A 19,446-nucleotide genomic window follows, 5' to 3' on the forward strand; every position below is an offset into this window, starting at 1 on the left:
CTATCATCATTATTTATCTTGGTGTGTGACTTGTCCATGGAGGGTTTTAAGTAGGGACATGAATTGCATTTTGAAAAGCTTCCCTGACTGCAGTGTGAAGGGACCCAAAGGCACAGGAACCAGTGAGGAGGCTCTCATGGTGGTCTGGAGAAGTGTTGAGGATCTGAACCTGGCAATGGGGATGGGAGTCTGAGGTTATAGGAACCCAGAGAATACCTCCCCATTTATGACATAACCCATATTTCTCTTCTCTTTTGGAGGTACACACTAACCTCAAACACAAATAAACCTAATTTAGTGCCCAACACATAGTAGGCACTCAAGAAAGATTGGTTGGTTGAATGCAGACATTTTCACATGCCTTAGTCACTACAGCTACACGTCCATCCCCTGCTTCTCCCCAGAAGTTCCAGCTCCCATCCCACACTTGCTTACCCTCCACCCCCACACCAGGGTACCTGAGAAATCTGGGCCCTGTTCTAGAGGGAATGCCATATCCCTGCTGCTATGTGCATTAGTTTCCCTATCATGGGCTTAAGGAAAGAGCTTACCTCTTCTGTGGCTCCGCTCCTGAACAATCGCAGAGTTGACAAATTTGGGGGGGGGGGGGTTGGTGCTGGGTTTCCATTCTTGCTTCTGCCCTGAATAGTTCAGGACCTTGGACAAAGTCATTAATGTCTTGGGCTCTAATTTCTTCACCTAGAAAGTGGGGCTGACGATACCTCCCTGAAAGGACAGACAGGAGGATCAAATGGGATCACTGTTATGAAAGTCATCTGAAAATTGTATGGGTTATGGGAGATTAAAAGGTCTATTAAGGATCCCCTGGGGATTTCCAGCCTTTCAGAGTATAAAGGCAGCAGGCAGGGAAACCAGCTGGGCAAGGTAGTGGAGCAAAGGGGGCAGGCTGTCCTCGCCTGCCCTGGGTGGACTCTTGAGAGCCACCACCTCTTCCTCTGTGGCCTCAGAGCTTTACAGGGACAAAACCAGGCATATCAAGTGAGAATTTAGAGGTCTGCTTTGTTGAATGACAGTGACAGGGCCCTTGTCCCCTTGTGCCTGTCTGACTCCCTTCTACCTAATACACACCTCCCCACCTCTCTCCTCCATCTAGGGCATTAACCTGTCTGGGGGCCAGCGACAGCGGGTCAGTCTGGCCCGAGCTGTTTACAGTGAAGCTGATCTTTTTTTGCTGGATGACCCCCTGTCAGCTGTGGACTCTCATGTGGCCAAGCATATCTTTGACCAAGTCATTGGGCCAGAAGGTGTGCTGGCAGGAAAGGTGAGGCCTCCAGGAGGTTGGGGGGGGGCTAAGGTGAGATCTAGGACCCTAGGAGAGAACTGGTGGGAGACCAAGGGGTTTGGAGGAGACCTGGAGGAGGTGGGAGGCTTGAGAAGCAGGAATTTTGGCTGGGTGGCAGGGGAAACCCATAGAGGTCCCAGCCTAGAGGTGCTGAACCAGCTGTAGTGAGCATGGGGTGAGCCACTGATGTGGTTGTTCATGCTCCCTGGCATGCAGGCACCTCACACTCACCCTGTGGCCCTGTGCCTGTGCCAGGGGTATGTGCTAAGGATGGTGGAAATGGTAGCCTGCTGTCTTCTCCCTAGACACGGGTGCTGGTGACACACAGCATCAGCTTCCTGCCCCAGATGGACTTCATCATAGTGCTGGCTGACGGGCAGGTTTCTGAGGTGGGCTCCTACCCAGCCCTGCTGAAGCGCAATGGCTCCTTTGCCAACTTCCTCTCCAACTATGCTCCTGATGAGGACGAGGAGAACATGAAGGACAACAGAACTGGTATCCACCATCCTTGGTCCTTCATATTCCTGTGCCCTTCCAGCATTGCCCCTGTCTTGGGGGTCTCTGAGTGTCTCTGGATGGGCCCAGTGTCATACAAGGGAGTTCCGAGGAATCTGGACCATGTGTGGGACAATCAGACACTGTCAAGAGGGAAAGCACACTGAATGTAGTCCAGTGCCTTCCCTCCCCTTCCCTAACTGTGTGACCTTGTCAGCAGCTCAGGTGTCAAGGCCCCACTCTTCCCATGTGTCCAAAGGGCATAAGGGCCCAGGCCCTGCCTGTACGGTGAGACTGCTTGACAGATAAGTCATTTGGTAAATAATGCAAGTGCTTGGAAAAGTCATTTTGTTAGCAACCAAGATTGACTGAGTCATTACTATGTTCTAGCACTACTCTTGGCACTGAGAGATGGCAGTGAACGAATGGAAAATTCTCAGTCCTCGTGGAGCGTTTGGAAGTCTCTGGACCCCTAAGATCCCCCCTTGTTGTTCAGTCCTGGCTCCCCAACCCCAAACTCTGGCTCACAGACCTTTTCCTGAGTCCTCTTGCCTACCGCTGTCTATACGGCCATCATGTCTTGAACATGTACTAGTGCTGTGCCCTTTGCTAAGCACCTGACACACATTCTTTCCTTTAATCCTCAATGACAATGACACCGTGAAGTGGGGACTATTATTATCCTCATTGTACATGCCCGCCTAAAGCCATGCAGTGAGGAAGTGGCATCTGAGCTCAGCCAGTCAGCCTCCAGAGCCCAAGCTCCTGACCTTTATATTTGAGACCCTCCCCATAGTCCCTGTTGGGAAGTTTTTCCCCCTTGTCTAAACTCTTTCTTGCTGCCTTTCCCCCCACCCCCCAGCACAAAACTGGTAATTTATTTTTGTTCTTGTTCTCGCTGCTCTTTCATGCCTCTCATGTTCTCCCCTGCGTGTCCATTCTGGAGTCTTCCCTGGTGTGGGGCCTGGGGAACACCAGCAGCTTGCAGGGCGAGTTAGCCCACTGTTTCTGCTTTCTCCCACCCTGCTGCAGCCTTGGAGGACGTGGAGGATCAGGAGGTGATGCTGATTGAAGACACGCTGAGCAATCACACAGACCTGACAGATAACGAGCCAGTCATGTATGAGGTCCAGAAGCAGTTTATGAGGTGAGCTCCTGAGACTACTCAGCACCCTCCCTAAGCCCCGCCAGGTGGGGCATGGGTGGGCAATCTCCCTGCCACTCACACCCTGAGCCTTGGGCTACAACCTGAACCCCCTGGGGGTTCTGTCCTATGGGTTTGTTGGAGGCCACCTCTCTGGGCCTGACCAGCCACCTCCACAGACAGCTGAGTGTCATGTCCTCGGAAGGCGAGGGCCAGGGCTGGCCTGTTCCCCGGAGACGCCTGGGTTCAGCAGGGAAGGAAGTGCATACAGCAGAGGCGAAGGCGAGCGGGGCGCTGATCCAGGAGGAAAAGGCAGAGATGGGCACTGTGAGTAGGATGGACAAGGAAGGGTGGACAGGGTGGGCAGGCCTGGGGCTCATGAGTGTCCTCTGTCCTTGACCGCCATGGCATGCAGGTGAAGCTGAGTGTATTCTGGGATTATGCCAAGGCCATGGGGCTCTATAGCACAGTGGCCATCTGTCTTCTATACCCGGGTCAAAGTGCGGCTTCCATTGGGGCCAACGTGTGGCTCAGTGCCTGGACCAATGAGGCTATGACGGAGAGCCAACAGAATAACACCTCCATGAGGCTGGGTGTCTACGCTGCCTTGGGAATTCTGCAAGGTGAGCGGCAGACATTTCTGGAAGGTGTTTTCCTCCCATCTGGGCTGCTGGATCTCCCAAACCACACCCTTGCCCCTGTGTCTTCCTCCACCATCACACCCATTGCCCTGCCCCGGTGCCTCCCTAACCCGCCCCCCCCCCCGCCCCCGGCAGCCCACCTGCCTCCGGGCATCTCGAGTTCATCCCCGCGGCGCTCTGCCTCTGAGGCTGCCAGCCACCACCGCCATCCCCTGTCTCCTAACCTACCCCGCTTGCCTGCCACGCAGCCCCCAGGACCGAACATCCCCCTGCCTCCTCCAACAGGGCTTCTGGTGATGCTGTCAGCCATCACGCTGACGGTGGGCAGCGTCCAGGCTGCACGCTTCCTTCACCAGGCGCTGCTGCACAACAAGATGCGCTCGCCACAGTCCTTCTTCGATACGACGCCCTCAGGCCGGATCCTCAACCGTTTCTCCAAGGACATCTACGTCATTGATGAGGTTCTGGCCCCCACTATCCTCATGCTGCTGAATTCCTTCTACAACTCCGTCGCCACCCTCGTGGTCATCGTGGCCAGCACGCCGCTCTTCACAGTGGTCGCCCTGCCCCTGGCTGTCTTCTATGTCTTGGTGCAGGTCCGCAGCCAGTGGGTGGGCGGGGCTCTCTGCGGGCCTGGGGCTGGTGTGGGCGGGGCTTCCCGGTGGGCGGGGCTTTCCAGCGTGGGCGGGGCTCCCGCGTGGGCGGGGCGCTGGTGTGGGCGGGGCTCTTGGGGCCTGAAGAGGTCAGACCGTGGTTCACAGCTGGGTTGGGTTAGGGACAGTAGTTACTACATTTATTTGGTTTTTTTTTTTTTTTAAGATTTTATTTATTTATTCATGAGACAGAAGAAAGAAAGAGGTAGAGGGAGAAGCAGGCTTCATGCAGGGAGCCTGATGCGGGACACAATCCCAGGTCTCCAAGATCACACCCTGGGCCAAAGGCAAGCACGACTGAGCCATCCAGGGTCCCCTATTTATTTTTTTTTTTTGTTTTTTTTTTAAAGACTTTACCTATTTGTTAGAGAGAGAGAGCTGGAGACAGCACGAGCATGGGGAGGGGCAGGGGGAGAGGGAGAAGCAGACTCCCCACTGAGCAGAAAGCTGAACGTGGGGCTGGGTTCCCAGGACCCAGAAATCATGACCCGAGAGCAAAAAGCAGAAACTTAACCGATTGAGCCACCCAGGTGCCCCTACTTCACTTCTTTGAAATTCATTTTCCTCACCTGTAAAATAGAATCATAGACCCTACCCCATAGGGTTGTTGCTAGGATAAAATGAAATCTTTGTAAAATGTGGCTGACCCTGGAACTCCTTCCTGCCGTGCATATATGTGTGTGTGTGTATATATATATATATATGTATATATATATATATATGGATTACATATATATATATGGATTTTATTTTTTTATTCATGAGAGACAGAGAGGCAGAGACATAGGCAGAGGGAGAAGCGGGCTCCCCATGTGGAGCCAGATGCAAGACTTGATCCCAGGACCCTGGGATCATGACCTGAACCAGAGGCAGATGGCTCAACCACTGAGCCACCCAGGTGCCCTCCCCCCCAGCCCCGCCACCTATTTTTAAATAAAATGTCGTTAACAGTGTGTGAAACATATTATCCTTCCCTTCTTTTAGACATATCTAAACATATATGTACATATATGTTTTTAACACTGATGACTTGGTAACATTCAGACACAGCTGATGGTAAAGGGCATTTGTCTTGCTGAGCCCCTGTCCTGCCATGAGTTTAATCAGTTGCTAAACGTAATCCACAAGGTGGCTGGAAGCTCAGGTGATCTGGGCTGTGCTCTGTGCAGGGACACTGGACTCTCAGATACCCATCCTGTAAGGCCCTGGACATCTTGGGGCCTACAGGCTAGAGGATGGAAGCTGGAGGCAGAACTGTGTTTTAGTGGGGCTGAAGTTTAAAAAACTGGCAGTGAGGTAGGGAGAGGCTTTTTAAGAAGAAGAAGACAAAATTATCTTATCTTTTGCAAATTTTGTGATATTCTGACTATGTGAGCACATTGCTGGGGCCCCTCAGAGGAGACAGGCATATTTACTGATTTAGGAGGCCAAGCAAAGTCAGTACTGTAATCCAGGGGGTAAGGGGTTCAGGTGCTGAGAGGGAATCAGGAAAGGCTTCGTGGAGGAAGCTGCCTGGAAGATGGAGCAGAGCTGGCCAGGGGTGAAGGGCAATATGAGTTCATGGAGTCACATCAGGTAGGGAAAGGAAGCAAAGTCTTCTGGGGGAGTGGGGTTGGCTGGGAGGAGGCCCAGACAGGTTCAGAAGGCATGCAAGACGGAGTTAGGGGTCCCATGGTGCTGCCCTCAAGCTCTTTCTCCATCCTCTGCCAGCGCTTCTATGTGGCTACATCACGGCAACTGAAGAGGCTGGAATCCATAAGTCGTTCCCCCATTTACTCCCACTTTTCGGAGACAGTGACTGGCTCCAGTGTCATTCGGGCCTATGGCCGCAGCCAAGACTTCAAGGCCATCAGTGATGCTAAGGTGGATGCCAACCAGAGGAGCTGTTACCCCTACATTGCCTCCAACAGGTCAGCAGCCTCCTCCCTCACCCTCTGCTCCTCCAGGAGTTAGCACCAGGCTCTCTGCAGGAGAGAGCGTGGAGTTCTGGGTCCTAGTTCCTCCTTCCTACACCTGCCCTACTTCCTCCTTGTCTTGTCCCCACAGGTGGCTGGGGATCCGAGTGGAGTTCGTGGGGAACTGTGTTGTGCTCTTTGCTGCACTCTTTGCTGTGATTGGCAGAAACAGCCTGAGTCCAGGGCTGGTGGGCCTTTCTGTGTCCTATGCACTACAGGTACACAGGGGTCTGGGCCCCAGGACAGGGCCACAGCTAGGGCAGAGGATATGCAGGTGTCACAAGCATCTCCTGAGCATTTGCCCAGTTTGGGAACCAGCCACAGGTTCTGCTCATAGCAGGACTGTGAGCTCACAGGCAAGCACAGAGAGACAGTCCCACCGACAGAGGATCGTAATGCAGGGTGAACAGGTGTTAGTGGAGGAAGGAACAAAATGTGGTAAGAAGCCAGAGGAGATCCTCTACCTTGGGTGCTAGTTTTGGAGAAATTATCTTGGCGCTTGGCCTCAAAAGACAAATGGAACTTGCCTTGACTGAGCACAAGATTTAGAAGGTCAACTCTCACAGCAGTCCTGGGATGGGAAGTATAGGGCTGGAATACACCTCATTCCACAGGCCTGCAGAGAAAGTAGAGAGAGAAGGTGACTGGAGCCTGGGCTGGAGGGCAGGCCAGTCACTCTGGTATCAGCCTATATTGTCAAGGTTTAGATAACTACACATGGCATTTTTATGACTCAGATCACATTTTCAATGCCACAGAGGGCTCAAGCCTTAAATGCAAAGGATAATCAAGACAATGAATGTTCTCAAACCTTCCTGTGCTACGAATCAACTGGAGATCTTAAAATGTGGATTCTGATACGGCAGGGCTAGGATGGGGCTCAGGGTTCTGCATGTCTTATCAAGGCCCCTTGGTGCACAGTGTAGTCCAGGGACCATTTGCATCAATATCACCTGGAAACTTATTAAAAATGCAGACTCTTGAGTCCCATCACAGACCTACTGAATCAGAAGCCACATTTTAACAAAATTCTCTAGGAATTTTTTTAAGAGTTTATTTATTTATTCACGAGAGATACAAAGAGAAAGGCGGAACTGTATCCCAGGACCCCGGGATCACGAGGGTCAAAGGCAGATGCTCAACCACTGGGCCACTCAGGTGCCTTCTGGGAAGTCTTTCATAAGTGTATTAAAATTTGAGAGACACGGGGCTAGGTGGCCCTTGGTCCATTCTGCAAGGTCACTGCCGGAAATAGTTATAATTAGAACCCCAGGTGGCACACCTATGGGCTTGCCCAGGCCCATCTGGGTTGTAGAGGCAAGGAGCATAATCAGGGAGTCAGAACTCCTCCCACAGCTGTTGTGGCGGGGAGGGGAGACCACCATATCCATGACCCAGTCCCTTTGGCCAGATAACATTGACTCTGAACTGGATGATCCGAATGATGTCAGACTTGGAGTCTAATATTGTGGCTGTGGAGAGAGTCAAGGAGTACTCCAAGACGGAGACCGAGGTGAGTGCTGGCATGAGCCTGGGGCAGGGTGATTCTGGAATAGCTGGATGGGGAAGGGTGCTTAGTGATCCATCCTTAAGGCCAGCTCTTCATTTGGGGGGGCTCTTCATTCATCCATCCATCCACTTAACCCTTAGTGAGCATTAGCCAGAGAGGTCTGTGCCAGGAGGCATAGAGGGTCCAGAGTTGAGCAAGGCACGGTCTATCCTCAAGCAGATTCTGATGTCGTGGGTGAGGTAAGACAGGGCTGTGCCCTGGAACACCAGAGCTCTGGGGTGATGCATCCAAATAAAGCAAATGAGGGCGAATCATTCGGCTAGGGTGATCAGGAGGGTGAGAATTCCAGCCAAAGATCAGCCTGGTCAAAGGAGCAGGGGTGGGGTAGCATGCTCTTAGTTGGGGAAAGGGAGTATCCCCCAGTGAGGGAGGGGGTGTAGACTTTTGTGCACTTCTTCCCGTGGTCACACCCAGACCTCTTCAAGCCTAGAAGCTGCACCATCTCTGAGGTCGCAAGTCAAGCTTTCAGACCACCCTTCCCAGGCCTCCTGGCTCATGTGCCCCAAACCATCTGCTATCCCAGAACTTTGTCCTCCTGGGGCCCCCAGTCCCGTTGACCTACCTTTGTCCCTCTGTCCACTAGCTCATCCAGCCTGGATTCTGTGCTTCACTTTTGTCAGTGCTCCTGATTCCTTACCCTCCCCTCTCTCACTGGTCAAAACCCCTCCCTGGCGAGCCCCTCTGTCTACCTTCTGCATGCCAGCACCCAGCAGCTAAGACACGGCTGGAGAAAAATCACTGATTTTGCTTCAAGTTTATGACCATACCCCACCACTGGGTATTCTCCTTTTGCTTTGCCACTTCCAGAAAGATCTGTTTTGAACCTTCTTTCCTCAAACCTCACATCCCCTCCCCTTTGCTCAGCCGTGGACCTTGCTTGACTTGCCAGTGAGAAAACCGGGTATCAGTGATAAACTCCCTCAATCTCCCTGCCTCCAGACTTTCAACCGCCCATGTGGCCCATTCACCTCCTTCCTTCCTCTTTTAGCAGGAAGCATCCCTCCTCCGATCAAAACCCACCCCTTCAGACTTCACCTCCCTGCCTTCACCTCCCTAAGGACACCTTCCGCTCCTACAGTCTGCTCCATGTGGTGGATGATTTCCATCCATGGACAAACATTAAGCTCTCGTAGCTTCCATTCTAGACATACAAACCAACCTCCCTTCCCCCTACATCCTACCGCCCCCGTTCTCTGCTCTCCTTTGTCACAAAGCTTGTTTTAAAACCCACACACTCTCCCCACTTCCCTATCACCCTTTATCACATCTGCCTCCTGCAGTCTGGTTTCTGGCCCTGTCACTCTACTGATGATCTGCCGGGTTCCAAACCCAGGGGACAGTTTTCTGTTCTCATCTAATTCAATCTCTCAGCAACATTCAGATAAAATGACTACTGCCTTCTTCTTGGAAGGGCCTCCCTCCTGACTTCTGTGACCCAGGATCAGTCTCCATTGAGTCCCTAGCCTGCCTGTTCCTCCCAGTCTGGCCTCTCCTGCCCCCACGCCACTCCTCAACTTCCCCCTGCTTTTCCAGGACATCTCCTATCACCTCCCTCACCCCCCACTGTCTGGGATCTTCAAACTCACCCTCTTTGTGTCTAGAGTTTCCATTTCCCTTTGTCCATACGCATGATCCTGTCTCCAGAGCCTGAGAAGTTCTGCCCCCAACCCCACTGTCCATTCTTTTGACACCTGCTCGAGAGAATGGTCTATATGGATTGTTTTGCTTTTTGACCTGTGACAGTCTGGCTTCTCCTGTCTCAAAGCAGGGCTGGCCTCATGCCACCTGCACAGTCACATAGGTCCCCACACTTAGAAAGGCCTTACACTTGGTTTAATATTCTGCCGTCACCACTTGGACATTCTTAATTATTGAACAAGAGACCCCACATTTTCATTTTGCACCGGGCCTCCCAAAGCCTCCCAAGGTGTAGCTGTTCCTGTCTCAAAGCCACCATCATCTTAGGCCCAATTTATTTTAAGAGCCTCTTCACTAACTTCCCTGGTTTTCATCATCCCCTCCCCCTTCTCCTCATAGCTGCCGGGGGGATCCTTTAAAAACACATCAAGTCATGTCATTGCTCTGTGCACAGCCCTCTGATGGCTCTGCACCTTAGAATAAAAATACCTATAAAAAAAATCTTATGGGCAGCCCTGGTGGCTCCACGGTTTAGCACCACCTTCGGCTCAGGGCGTGGTCCTGGAGACCCAGGATCGAGTCCCATGTCGGCCTCCCTGCATGGAGCCTGCTTCTCCCTCTGCCTGTGTCTCTGCCTCTGTCTCTGTGTGTCCCTCATTAATTAAAAAAACAAAAAACAAAAAACAAAAACATAGTCCTTAAAATGGCCTGCAGAATCCTTCATGATGGGGCCATCCACTGTCTGTCTCCTACCAGTCAGCTTTGTCCTGGGGCTCCAGAACACACCTGGGCAGGCACTTGTACTTTCTGTTCCCCCTGCCTGGCATGCCCTTCCCCCCAGATATTTACTTGGCTTGTTGCCTCACTACCTTTGGGTCTTTATTTAAATATCACCTCCTCCAGGAAGCCTTCCCTGGTCACCGTGTACTTCTACAACACTAAGCATTTCTCAGCACTCATCACTTGCTTATATGATGTAGATTTACTTATTGGTTGATGGTATGTACCACCATTACCTCTGCCCACATTCAGTGTAAGCCTCACGGGGGCAAATACTTTGTCTTGTTCACAGATATGATCTCAGTACCTGTCACAGTAGCCACTCAGTGGATGGCGAAAGAGGGCGCTAGGGCGGGCAGGGAGGGGCAGGGAGGAGCTCCGAGGAGAGAGTGGGAGAGGCCGGGATAGGTAAGGTTTCCGAGCTCTGTAGGGAATAAAGCCAGAGAGAGAAAGGATTCTTTAGCCATAAGGGTGGGCCACAGGGACTCTCCTCCAGGGCCCCTGATGGGTGAGGATGGAGGGGGCCTCAGGAGAGAGGCAGACAGGAAATGGGGAGGGGCAAGGCTGGGGAAGAGGTGCCACCCTGATGCAGACCCATCCATCCCCTCCGGGCCAGGCCCCCTGGGTGGTGGAGGGCAGCCGCCCTCCGGCCGGCTGGCCCCTGCAGGGTGAGGTGGAGTTCCGCAACTACTCCGTGCGCTACCGGCCTGGCCTGGAGCTCGTGCTGAAGAAGCTGAGTCTGCACGTGCACGGGGGTGAGAAGGTGCGTGAGACGTGGGTTTGTGGGTGGGAGTGGACGTAGGCTATGGACGAGCAGGTGCGGCAGCCCAGAGGTCTGGGAGCCTTAGAGATCCATCCTCCCCCCACCCCCCTCAGTGACTCCTCCCAACCCCCGCCCCCCCATGGCCCCCCTCACTCCCTCCAGGTGGGGATCGTGGGCCGCACGGGGGCCGGCAAATCGTCCATGACCCTCTGCCTGTTCCGTATCCTGGAGGCGGCCGAGGGTGAAATCCGCATCGACGGCCTCAATGTGGCAGACATCGGCCTCCACGACCTGCGTTCTCAGCTGACCATCATTCCCCAGGTAGGAGCCTGACATGGACCTGCCCCGCTGCCCAACAGCCCTGGGGGGCAGGCCCGGCTCTGCTCTGTTGCTGGGGGTCCAGGCCTGGGACTTGTGACCGGAAGAGTCCCACAACAGCTGCAGAGCCACAGAGCAGCCACCTGTCATGGATCCAAAAGGGTCAGACGTGTCCTGGCCCAATCAGCCTCTGCCCTCCAACCACCTGGGCCACCGGTTGAGACCCAGATCACAGGATCCTTCTAGCACCCCACCCTCTGGGATGCTCTGTCCTGGACTCCTTGCTCCACAGTTCAGAATTGCATATCACTTTTTCTGGTTCCTCTGGGTTTGTTTTTTTTTGTTTTTTTTTTTTTTTTTTTTTGCTGACTGGACACTCTGGAGTCAGATTAGCGGCTCTGCTTTCTGCTTTGACGGAGGACTTTGTGATTGGCAAAGCTGAGGTTTATCACCTTCCCACAGGCATTTATCTGGCTGCTGCCTCCCTCCTGGAGGGCTGGGGACAGAATGGGAGTGCTGCCACCTAATCCCTTGCTTTTTCCCTGGCCCTGGGGCCCATGGCTCCTCATGGGGCCTGAGCTGCCCTCTGCTGAGGCCTTGTCATGTCCCCAGGACCCCATCCTGTTCTCTGCGTCCCTGCGTATGAACCTGGACCCCTTTGGGTATTACTCAGAGGAAGATCTATGGCGAGCCCTGGAGCTATCCCACCTGCACACCTTTGTGAGCTCACAGCCGGCCGGCCTGGACTTCCAGTGCTCCGAGGGAGGGGAGAATCTCAGGTAAGGGAGCTGGGATTGGGGGGTGTTGGGAAAGGCACCCTGAGGAGCTAGAGGATCTAGCATCAAATGACACAGAGTCATTTGAGGCCAGCGCCCTCCGGCCCTCCCTACTCCCATCTCAGCTTGGGTGTGCTTGAGGGGGGTCCTTTCGTATTGAACATATTCTGTGTGCCAGGCATGGTGCACGTGCACTATCTCAGTGACTCCTCACACAAGCCCTAGATTTGGTGATCGTCCCATTTTGCAGATGAGGAAACTGAGGCAGAACCAAAGTCACCTAGCTGGGAGAAGGTATGCCTGGGATTAGAATCAGGTCTGGGAGATTCCAAAGCCCTATTCGGTCCTGTCCTGTGAGGTTGTCAGTGCTATGCTTGGCCTGGGGTGAGGGGAGTCTGTACTCAAGCTGTGGATCAGGTAAGAGGCAATGTCTCATGCGTTGGGGAGATCACAGATATTTCCCAAGATGGCTCTGCAATCTCATCTGTAGCTTAGGAGTGAGCAAAGTGAGCTCTCCAAGCCCTTCTTCACTCTCTTATAGCCCCAGTGTTATATCCCCAGTTCCTGGGCTGTGCAACAGGGAGGGCCAGAAGTTACATCTTACTAAGTCTAAAGGCTTGAGATTCCCCTGGCTGTGTTAGCTGTGTGACTTGGGGCAAGTTGCTTAACCTCTCTGTTCTGCCTCTCCCTTCACTTTAAAAGGGGGACAGCAACAGCCCCATACCTCTTTGCACCGTGCTGCCCATATATATGTAATTAAATATTTTATTTAATTACACGTATGTCATTAAATTTTTTTCCAGTAGCCATATTAAAAAAAGAAAAAGAGGGCAGCCCGGGTGGTTCAGTGGTTTAGCGCCGCCTTCAGTCCGGGTTGTGATCCTGGAGATCCGGGATCGAGTCCCACACTGGGCTCCCTGCATGAAGCCTGCTTCTCCCTCTGCCTATGTCTCTGCCTCTCTCTCTCTCTCTCTCTCTCTCTGTGTGTGTCTCTCATGAATAAATAAATAAAATCTTAAAAAAAAAGCAGGTGAAATAAATTTGAATAGTGTACCTATTTTATTTATCCCAACGTATCTAAAATATTATCATCTCTACAAGTAATTGATATAAAATTATTAGGGATATTTTGCTTTTTTTTCACACTAAGTTTGAACTCTCGTGTGTATTTTCACATTTACCGTACATCCTTATTTAGACTAGCCGCATTTCAAGTGTTCAGTAGCCACATGTGGCCAGTGGCTATTGTTTGGACAGAGCAGTCTTTAGGTCATAATGATGAAATAGAAAGCACTTAGCCTGGATACACTCCTGTTGTATTTAGCTATTCTTATTTGTATTATTCTGCTCAGTCCACACCCATGGACTCTCTCCAGACCTCAGAAGCAAAAAACAAAAACCTTTACATTTGCTCAGCACTTAATAGTGTTCAAAGCACTTTGGCATCCACTATCCTGTTTAATCTTTGCTGCAGTCCTGTGGGCCAGAAATGAAGCTCTGAAGTATAAAATTATTGCCCAAAGCTGCTCAACTAGCAAGAGGAGGGGCAGGGGTTCAGAGAGTGGGGGCTTTTGCCTACAACCCTTCCTCACTGCATCACAGCCTGGTGGGTGGACGCCCCTGCCCCTACTCTGGCCCCAAGGCAGTCCTGGGAGACTGAGTATGCCCATCAACTGGATTTCACTTACAGAGCCATGTTGGGGTGGTTCCTGACCCTGTACCCCGTAGCTGATTTTGCTCCATCTTCCTACCCGTTTGCTATCAGCACCTCTCCTAAAACATTCCCTCCATCCCCACATCTGCCAGGGTCTGAAGTGGGGCAGCTCTCCTCCTCCCTCACAAAGCTCGTAGCCACTTTAATAAGCATAACCTGCATCCTGTGCCAGTCCTACCATAAATCAGCCTCGAGTTCTAGCTGGAGGCTCACTTCGCTGCCAAAACCTTCATTAGCTGCGGGAATGGGCCAGGGAGAGAGCCTTCACTTGGGCTATGGTGACTCACCCCTTTGGGAAAGGCTGAGGTATTTGTCCTTGGGTGTGGGGGTACAGCTCTGTGGTTGGGAACACAGCCTTGCTTGGTTCACTAGCTCTGGCTTCCAAGGCAAGGGGTTGACAATATGCACCCCACCTCCCCTCCACTTCCCCACTGACCAGACTTGGAATCCCCATGTCCTCCCTGCCCTGGCCCTTCCTGTTCCCACCACAGAGCCCTGTCCTGCATTCCCCCATGGGGGCTGGGAAATGACTGTCTGAAGTAGTGATATTAAGCATATTAAACTCAGCAAGACGGCCTAATGAGTGCAAATATCCAGCAAGTGCCATTTAGGTGTGTTCTTTCTAGAGTGTACATGACTGATAGGGTAAAGCAGAGAAGCATCACAGAACTAGTTGAGGAGTGAGGACAGGGAAAATGGAGAAAGAGGAGGCCTAGGGTGCCAGAGACAGACTGGATTTCACAGTGTTGTTGAGCACTGGCTCCACCCAAGACCCTCATCATCCGGTGGGGTCCAGACATCGATGACTCCATGTTCTGGGAGGACTGAGTTGAGGCAGAAATGGGAGCAGTTAGAGAGCCAGTCTGGGGCCATTGGGAAGGCATGGAGACAGAAGCAGTCCAGGGAGCGAGGCCTGGGGTGGGGGTGGGGGCAAGTGGGGGTACCCAGCTCGAGATGCCTGCCTTCCCCCTTCCAGCGTGGGCCAGCGCCAGCTCGTATGCCTGGCCCGAGCCCTGCTCCGCAAGAGCCGAATCCTGGTTTTAGACGAGGCCACGGCAGCCATCGACCTGGAGACTGACGACTTCATCCAGGCCACCATCCGCACCCAGTTCGAGAGCTGCACGGTGCTGACCATCGCACACCGGCTCAACACCATCATGGACTACACCAGGTGGGGCACCAGACCCCACCAGCGGGGGGTCTGGTGGGGCTATCTAGGCCACCAGGAAGGGGCAGGCAGGTTAAGGTGATCCGGACACAGGAGAGCTCGTGGGATTGTCTAGGGCATGGGGGGCAGAGCAGGACTTCCCAAGTTATGGCTAACGGGTAGGAGAGAGTGGAGTCATTTGCACACGGGGGGCACAGTGACATTTTCTGAGACACAAGGTGACACTTGCAGGTCACCAGCATGTAGGGAAGGGGCACACTGGGGCTTGTGAATTGTGCCCTGGCCACCTCCCTCCAGCCTTCTGTGAATGCTGAGACGTGGAACTGGGTCCTTTGTGACAAAACACTCACTCCCTGAGCACTGATGCTTAGAGCACCCACACGGCCATCCCTTCGTTTGTACCTCGCTCTCACAGTCTGGGCTGGGTGTATAGATGAGGAAGCCACTGAAAGAAGTGTGTGATGCTCAGGTCCCTGCCTTGGTGGGCTGGACCCTGATCGCACCATGTGGAGCAGTGCTCTGAGGTGAGAGAGCAGAGGGCTGAGTCCCAGGCCCCGCAGCCGCTGGCTGCCATGTGACCTCGGCCAATGTGCCGAACCTCTCTTGGGGTGGTTGTAAAGAGTCAATGAAATGAAGTGTTTCGAGTGCAGGTGATCCTGGGAAGTGTTTGTTTGCTCCCCAGCCCCTTTCTGTAATGCTCTCTGGCACCAGTTCTTCATCTAAGGATTAGGGAAGGGGCCTTGCCCTTGAGATCTTATGCCTTCCCTAGGGAGGCGGCCACTCAGCCCAAAGGAAAATCTGGGACCGATTCCCTCATTGTGTCCAATGTTAAGGTGTGGTGCCGGAGGACAGGTGAGGGCCTGGGTGGCTCCAAAGCGTCAAGGAAGTGACCTGGTGCTGGCCTGGCAGACTGGCCCCTTCAGGGACGTGGGAGCTCAAAGGAGTGATGAGGAGGAAGTTGCAGCCAATCTGTTGAAGGAGTGTGGCAGGAGCACATCTCATCAGGCCATCATTCACAAAATAAACACCTACAGGCCTGGGGACATGGGGAGGATGCCATGGACAGGGCAATGGGGGAGACCTTGCCCCTGTCTTAGAAGTGTCCCCATGCAGCCCCCAGGGACTTGGGAACCACGCTGAGAATGCCCGATGCTGCCATCTGTCTGTTCCAGCTCTACCCTAGCACCCCACTAGACAAGAGAGGGTGGACAGGAGGTGCTAGGCCCTGTGTCCAGAAAAGGGACAAGGATGGGCTGAGAGGATCATTTCCCAGGCTGACTGAACATGATGTCCACCAGCAGCCCCGAGGGTAGAAGGCTCAAACCAACCTTGGGGGTTGGGAGTTCGTTCATTCTAGTGGGACCAGTGGAAATTAATCAGATCATCATGCTATTGGACGTATTAGTAGAGCCTGCAGGAAGGAAGCAGGGGTCCATGTGTGTAGACCAGAGGAAGCCAGTCCACACTGGGCAGCGGGACACTATCTCTCCTAAGAAAAGGAAGTACCAGCCAGGCCCTAAAGGACGAATAAGAGCTGGCGAGTGGGTGAGGAAATGGGATACAGATGCAAATTTCAGGCAAAGGATGCAACACATGCAAAGGCCCTGAGGTAGGAGGGCACTTGAGACTGGAGTGCAAAGGATGAAGGGGGCAGTAGAACCAAAATGAGGAGAGAGAGAGGGACAGGCCCTACTATGCTGCACTTTGAGGACTGTGGTAAAGCAGCCAGTCCTTACCCTAAGAACAGTGAGAAGCCACTGAAGGGAGGAGAGGCCATCTTCTGGGCTCCAGTTTGGGCAGTGGCCAGGCAGAGATGTGCAGAGACACACACCTCCCCAGGACATGTTCCCAGGAGCCCTGGAGGTAAGGAAACAGAGTACGGCCACCTCCTCCCATCAAAAGGGCATCTCCCCTGGCACGGGAGAGCCCTTTCCGCTCCTGCCTTACCCTGGGAGCCAGGCTAGTGACTCTGCCCCAGGGGCACTCTGTGCTTAATTGGCAGGGGATTCGAATCCCAGGCCCGGGCCTGACCGTGTGTGTGTGTGTGTGTGTGTGTGTGTGTGTGTGTGTGTGTGTGTGTAGATCCACCCATCAGCAGCAACCAGATTTGCAGCCAAAGTCCCAGATTCCAGTGTCAGGCCTCCCAGCAGCCTGCTTTCCTGCCGTGTGCCTTTGTGAGTTGGCACAAAGCAGATGGAAGCGCACAGGGCCCAGCGCACAGGACCGTGGCTCCCTGGGCACAGTCCTGTGACCCCGGTGAGGGAAGGGCTCATTAGGAAAGGTTTTCAGAGCCCCGACTAGCAGAGATGAATAGGAACCTTGTGTTTGATCCCAGAAACCGCCTCATCTGCCAGGAGAGCAAACGGAACAGCTAAAATAACCAGCCTTGTAAGCGTGCACATGTGGCAAAGCGGCTGTATTGGGTGGGTCGCCTGAAGTAGGAGGGTTGGCATGTCACCGCTGGGTCTGAGCAGTCAGTACCCAGAAGGGAGGGGTGGACTAGAAGGCCAGGTCTAGGTTGATGGAAATCTGACCACTTCTTTTCTTTGGCTAGGGTCCTTGTCCTGGACAAAGGGATGATAGCTGAATTTGATTCTCCAGCCAACCTCATTGCAGCCAGAGGCATCTTCTACGGGATGGCCAGAGACGCTGGACTTGCCTAAAATACATTCTTGGGACTTCCTCCTAGCCACCCATCCTCAGGAAAGAGGACGACACCAAGCACATCTGCAGGATGGACCTGATGACAGATGCCGGGACATTTGTTGGATTTTTGCCTTCAGGCACAGCTAGTTTAAGGCAGAGCCCAGACTGCTGCCTGGGTCTCCTGATTCCCAAGTTAGTGTTATTTCCACACTGTGCTGTTTTCAATCATTTCATGGAGTGACCTTTCTACTCTGTATGATTTTTCATATTTTCTACTCTGAAGTCGTTGGGGTTTTGTTTTTTTTTAAATAAAGCTTTTTCCTCCTGGAACAGCAGACTGCCAGGTCAGGCCGTCCTCAGGAACAGAGTCCTGTACTCTGGGGTGCTGGCCTGAATCCTTTAAAAACGGGGCACTGATGAAATCAAGCTATGTGGTCAACAATACATATAGCCCGACGTAGCCTCTCTCTGCCTGTTCACAAGGTTTGGGGTTAGGACCTTTGGGGGAGGCAGGGGTGGAAGGGGACTTTATACACATCCACATGGCTGGAATTATCTGAAAACTTCAGACTCGAGAGCTTTTGGCTAGAAAAATTGTCTTCACAGCCAAAATTCACTGGGTAATTGCCAGTACTTCCTGCTCTGCTGTGCAGATACTGTAAAAAGGCGAGAAATAAAGCCCTTGAAATCTGATTCGAGGCCTCCTGGGAAGGCTGCTGTGAGCACCTTCACAGTTTATGTCGTCCCTCAGACCTCCACGCCTGCTTCTCCAGTGGCTGAGATGAGCTTCCTTTCCTTGCTTCTTTAGAAGTCTATTCCAGACAGGTCCCCACCACCAGTGAGGCCTCTGAGCCATTCATCTTTCTCAGTCTGGCCAAAGCTCTATGTGGGAACAAAGAGGGGCCCAGGGGCCACCCCCCACCCTGAAAGTCCAGGCTGTTAAACACATCTTGAGGGGGTTAATTAAATTTCTTGTTGAGCAAGCCAAAACAATGCTCATTTTCTGCAGGTCAGAGTCCATCTGGCACAAGGCCTTATATTTGGGATGGATCTCTCCTCTTTGTTACCTTAGAAGTTTTCTGATCTCTGACTCTCTCACTTCCTTGACCTTTCTGCTCCATGTGATGTGACTAGTGGGAGAGGATGATTTGTCTTTCTTCCCTAAATGGTTTGTGGTAGGTGCAGAGATGGCTCCTTTGATCTGGTTTTCCTCCACGTATTGGGTCAGCCTGTGCTGCAGGACCATTTGTTAAAGGTTAAGCACATTTTTTTTTTTGGCAGCCTGTTTCTGCCCAGGATGTTTATGAGTGTATGGAAGAAGACTTCCATCCTTGTGATAAAGCGAGTATGAAAGCACAAATGCCCAAATTATTCTGCTTCTCCTTGGTGCTAAGAAAAGGTCTCTGCTGTGCTCCCTGATTTATTAGGCCAATTTGGCATGACGTCTGCTTTGTGAGGCTCCGGCCGCCCTAAACCAACAGAAACACAGATTCATTCGGCATCGTGCTCGGCTGAAGATCTGAAGGTGCAAGGCTGTATGTATTTCCTCTTCTGCCTCGGGAGTTTGCTTCTGAGCTCATGGAGGCCCTGACAGGTGCTGACAGCCCAAAGGAAAGGCTCAGTTGCATAAAGTAAATAGGATAATCAAAAACTGTGGTTAATAGAGGATGACCTCCATCTAGCTGGCTCAGCTCCTCTGGGGAAATGAAGCTGACTGCTGTGAGCCAGGAGAAAAGGCACTGCACAACATATCTGTCTCCAGGTGCCAAGTGACAGGGCCTGAGAACCCAGCAGCCACAGGACAGAGGTGCCTCAGGTGGGGGCAACGGTCCCTTCTATTTGTTCCTCCAGAGCACTGTGTCCCTTGGGCTATCCAGGAATC

General features: G+C 52.7%; 1 protein-coding gene across 1 annotated transcript in view; it reads left to right on the plus strand.

The window, feature by feature from the left end:
• Positions 1-18,491, plus strand: part of ABCC3 (ATP binding cassette subfamily C member 3) — a 44,545-nt gene extending 26,054 nt beyond the window's left edge. The window contains exons 18-31 of the mRNA XM_055336967.1: positions 1,115-1,282; positions 1,609-1,798; positions 2,831-2,945; positions 3,122-3,269; positions 3,358-3,565; positions 3,869-4,179; positions 5,947-6,146; positions 6,283-6,409; positions 7,603-7,704; positions 10,796-10,942; positions 11,105-11,263; positions 11,873-12,039; positions 14,727-14,921; positions 17,473-18,491. Coding sequence (XP_055192942.1) covers positions 1,115-1,282; positions 1,609-1,798; positions 2,831-2,945; positions 3,122-3,269; positions 3,358-3,565; positions 3,869-4,179; positions 5,947-6,146; positions 6,283-6,409; positions 7,603-7,704; positions 10,796-10,942; positions 11,105-11,263; positions 11,873-12,039; positions 14,727-14,921; positions 17,473-17,581 — 2,346 coding nt within the window. The 3' untranslated portion in view covers positions 17,582-18,491. The remainder of the gene's footprint in view (positions 1-1,114; positions 1,283-1,608; positions 1,799-2,830; positions 2,946-3,121; positions 3,270-3,357; positions 3,566-3,868; positions 4,180-5,946; positions 6,147-6,282; positions 6,410-7,602; positions 7,705-10,795; positions 10,943-11,104; positions 11,264-11,872; positions 12,040-14,726; positions 14,922-17,472) is intronic.
• Positions 18,492-19,446: the final 955 nt, after the last annotated feature.

This window comes from Nyctereutes procyonoides, unplaced genomic scaffold, assembly GCF_905146905.1.
Source record: "Nyctereutes procyonoides isolate TBG_1078 unplaced genomic scaffold, NYPRO_anot_genome, whole genome shotgun sequence".
NCBI lineage: Eukaryota > Metazoa > Chordata > Mammalia > Carnivora > Canidae > Nyctereutes > Nyctereutes procyonoides.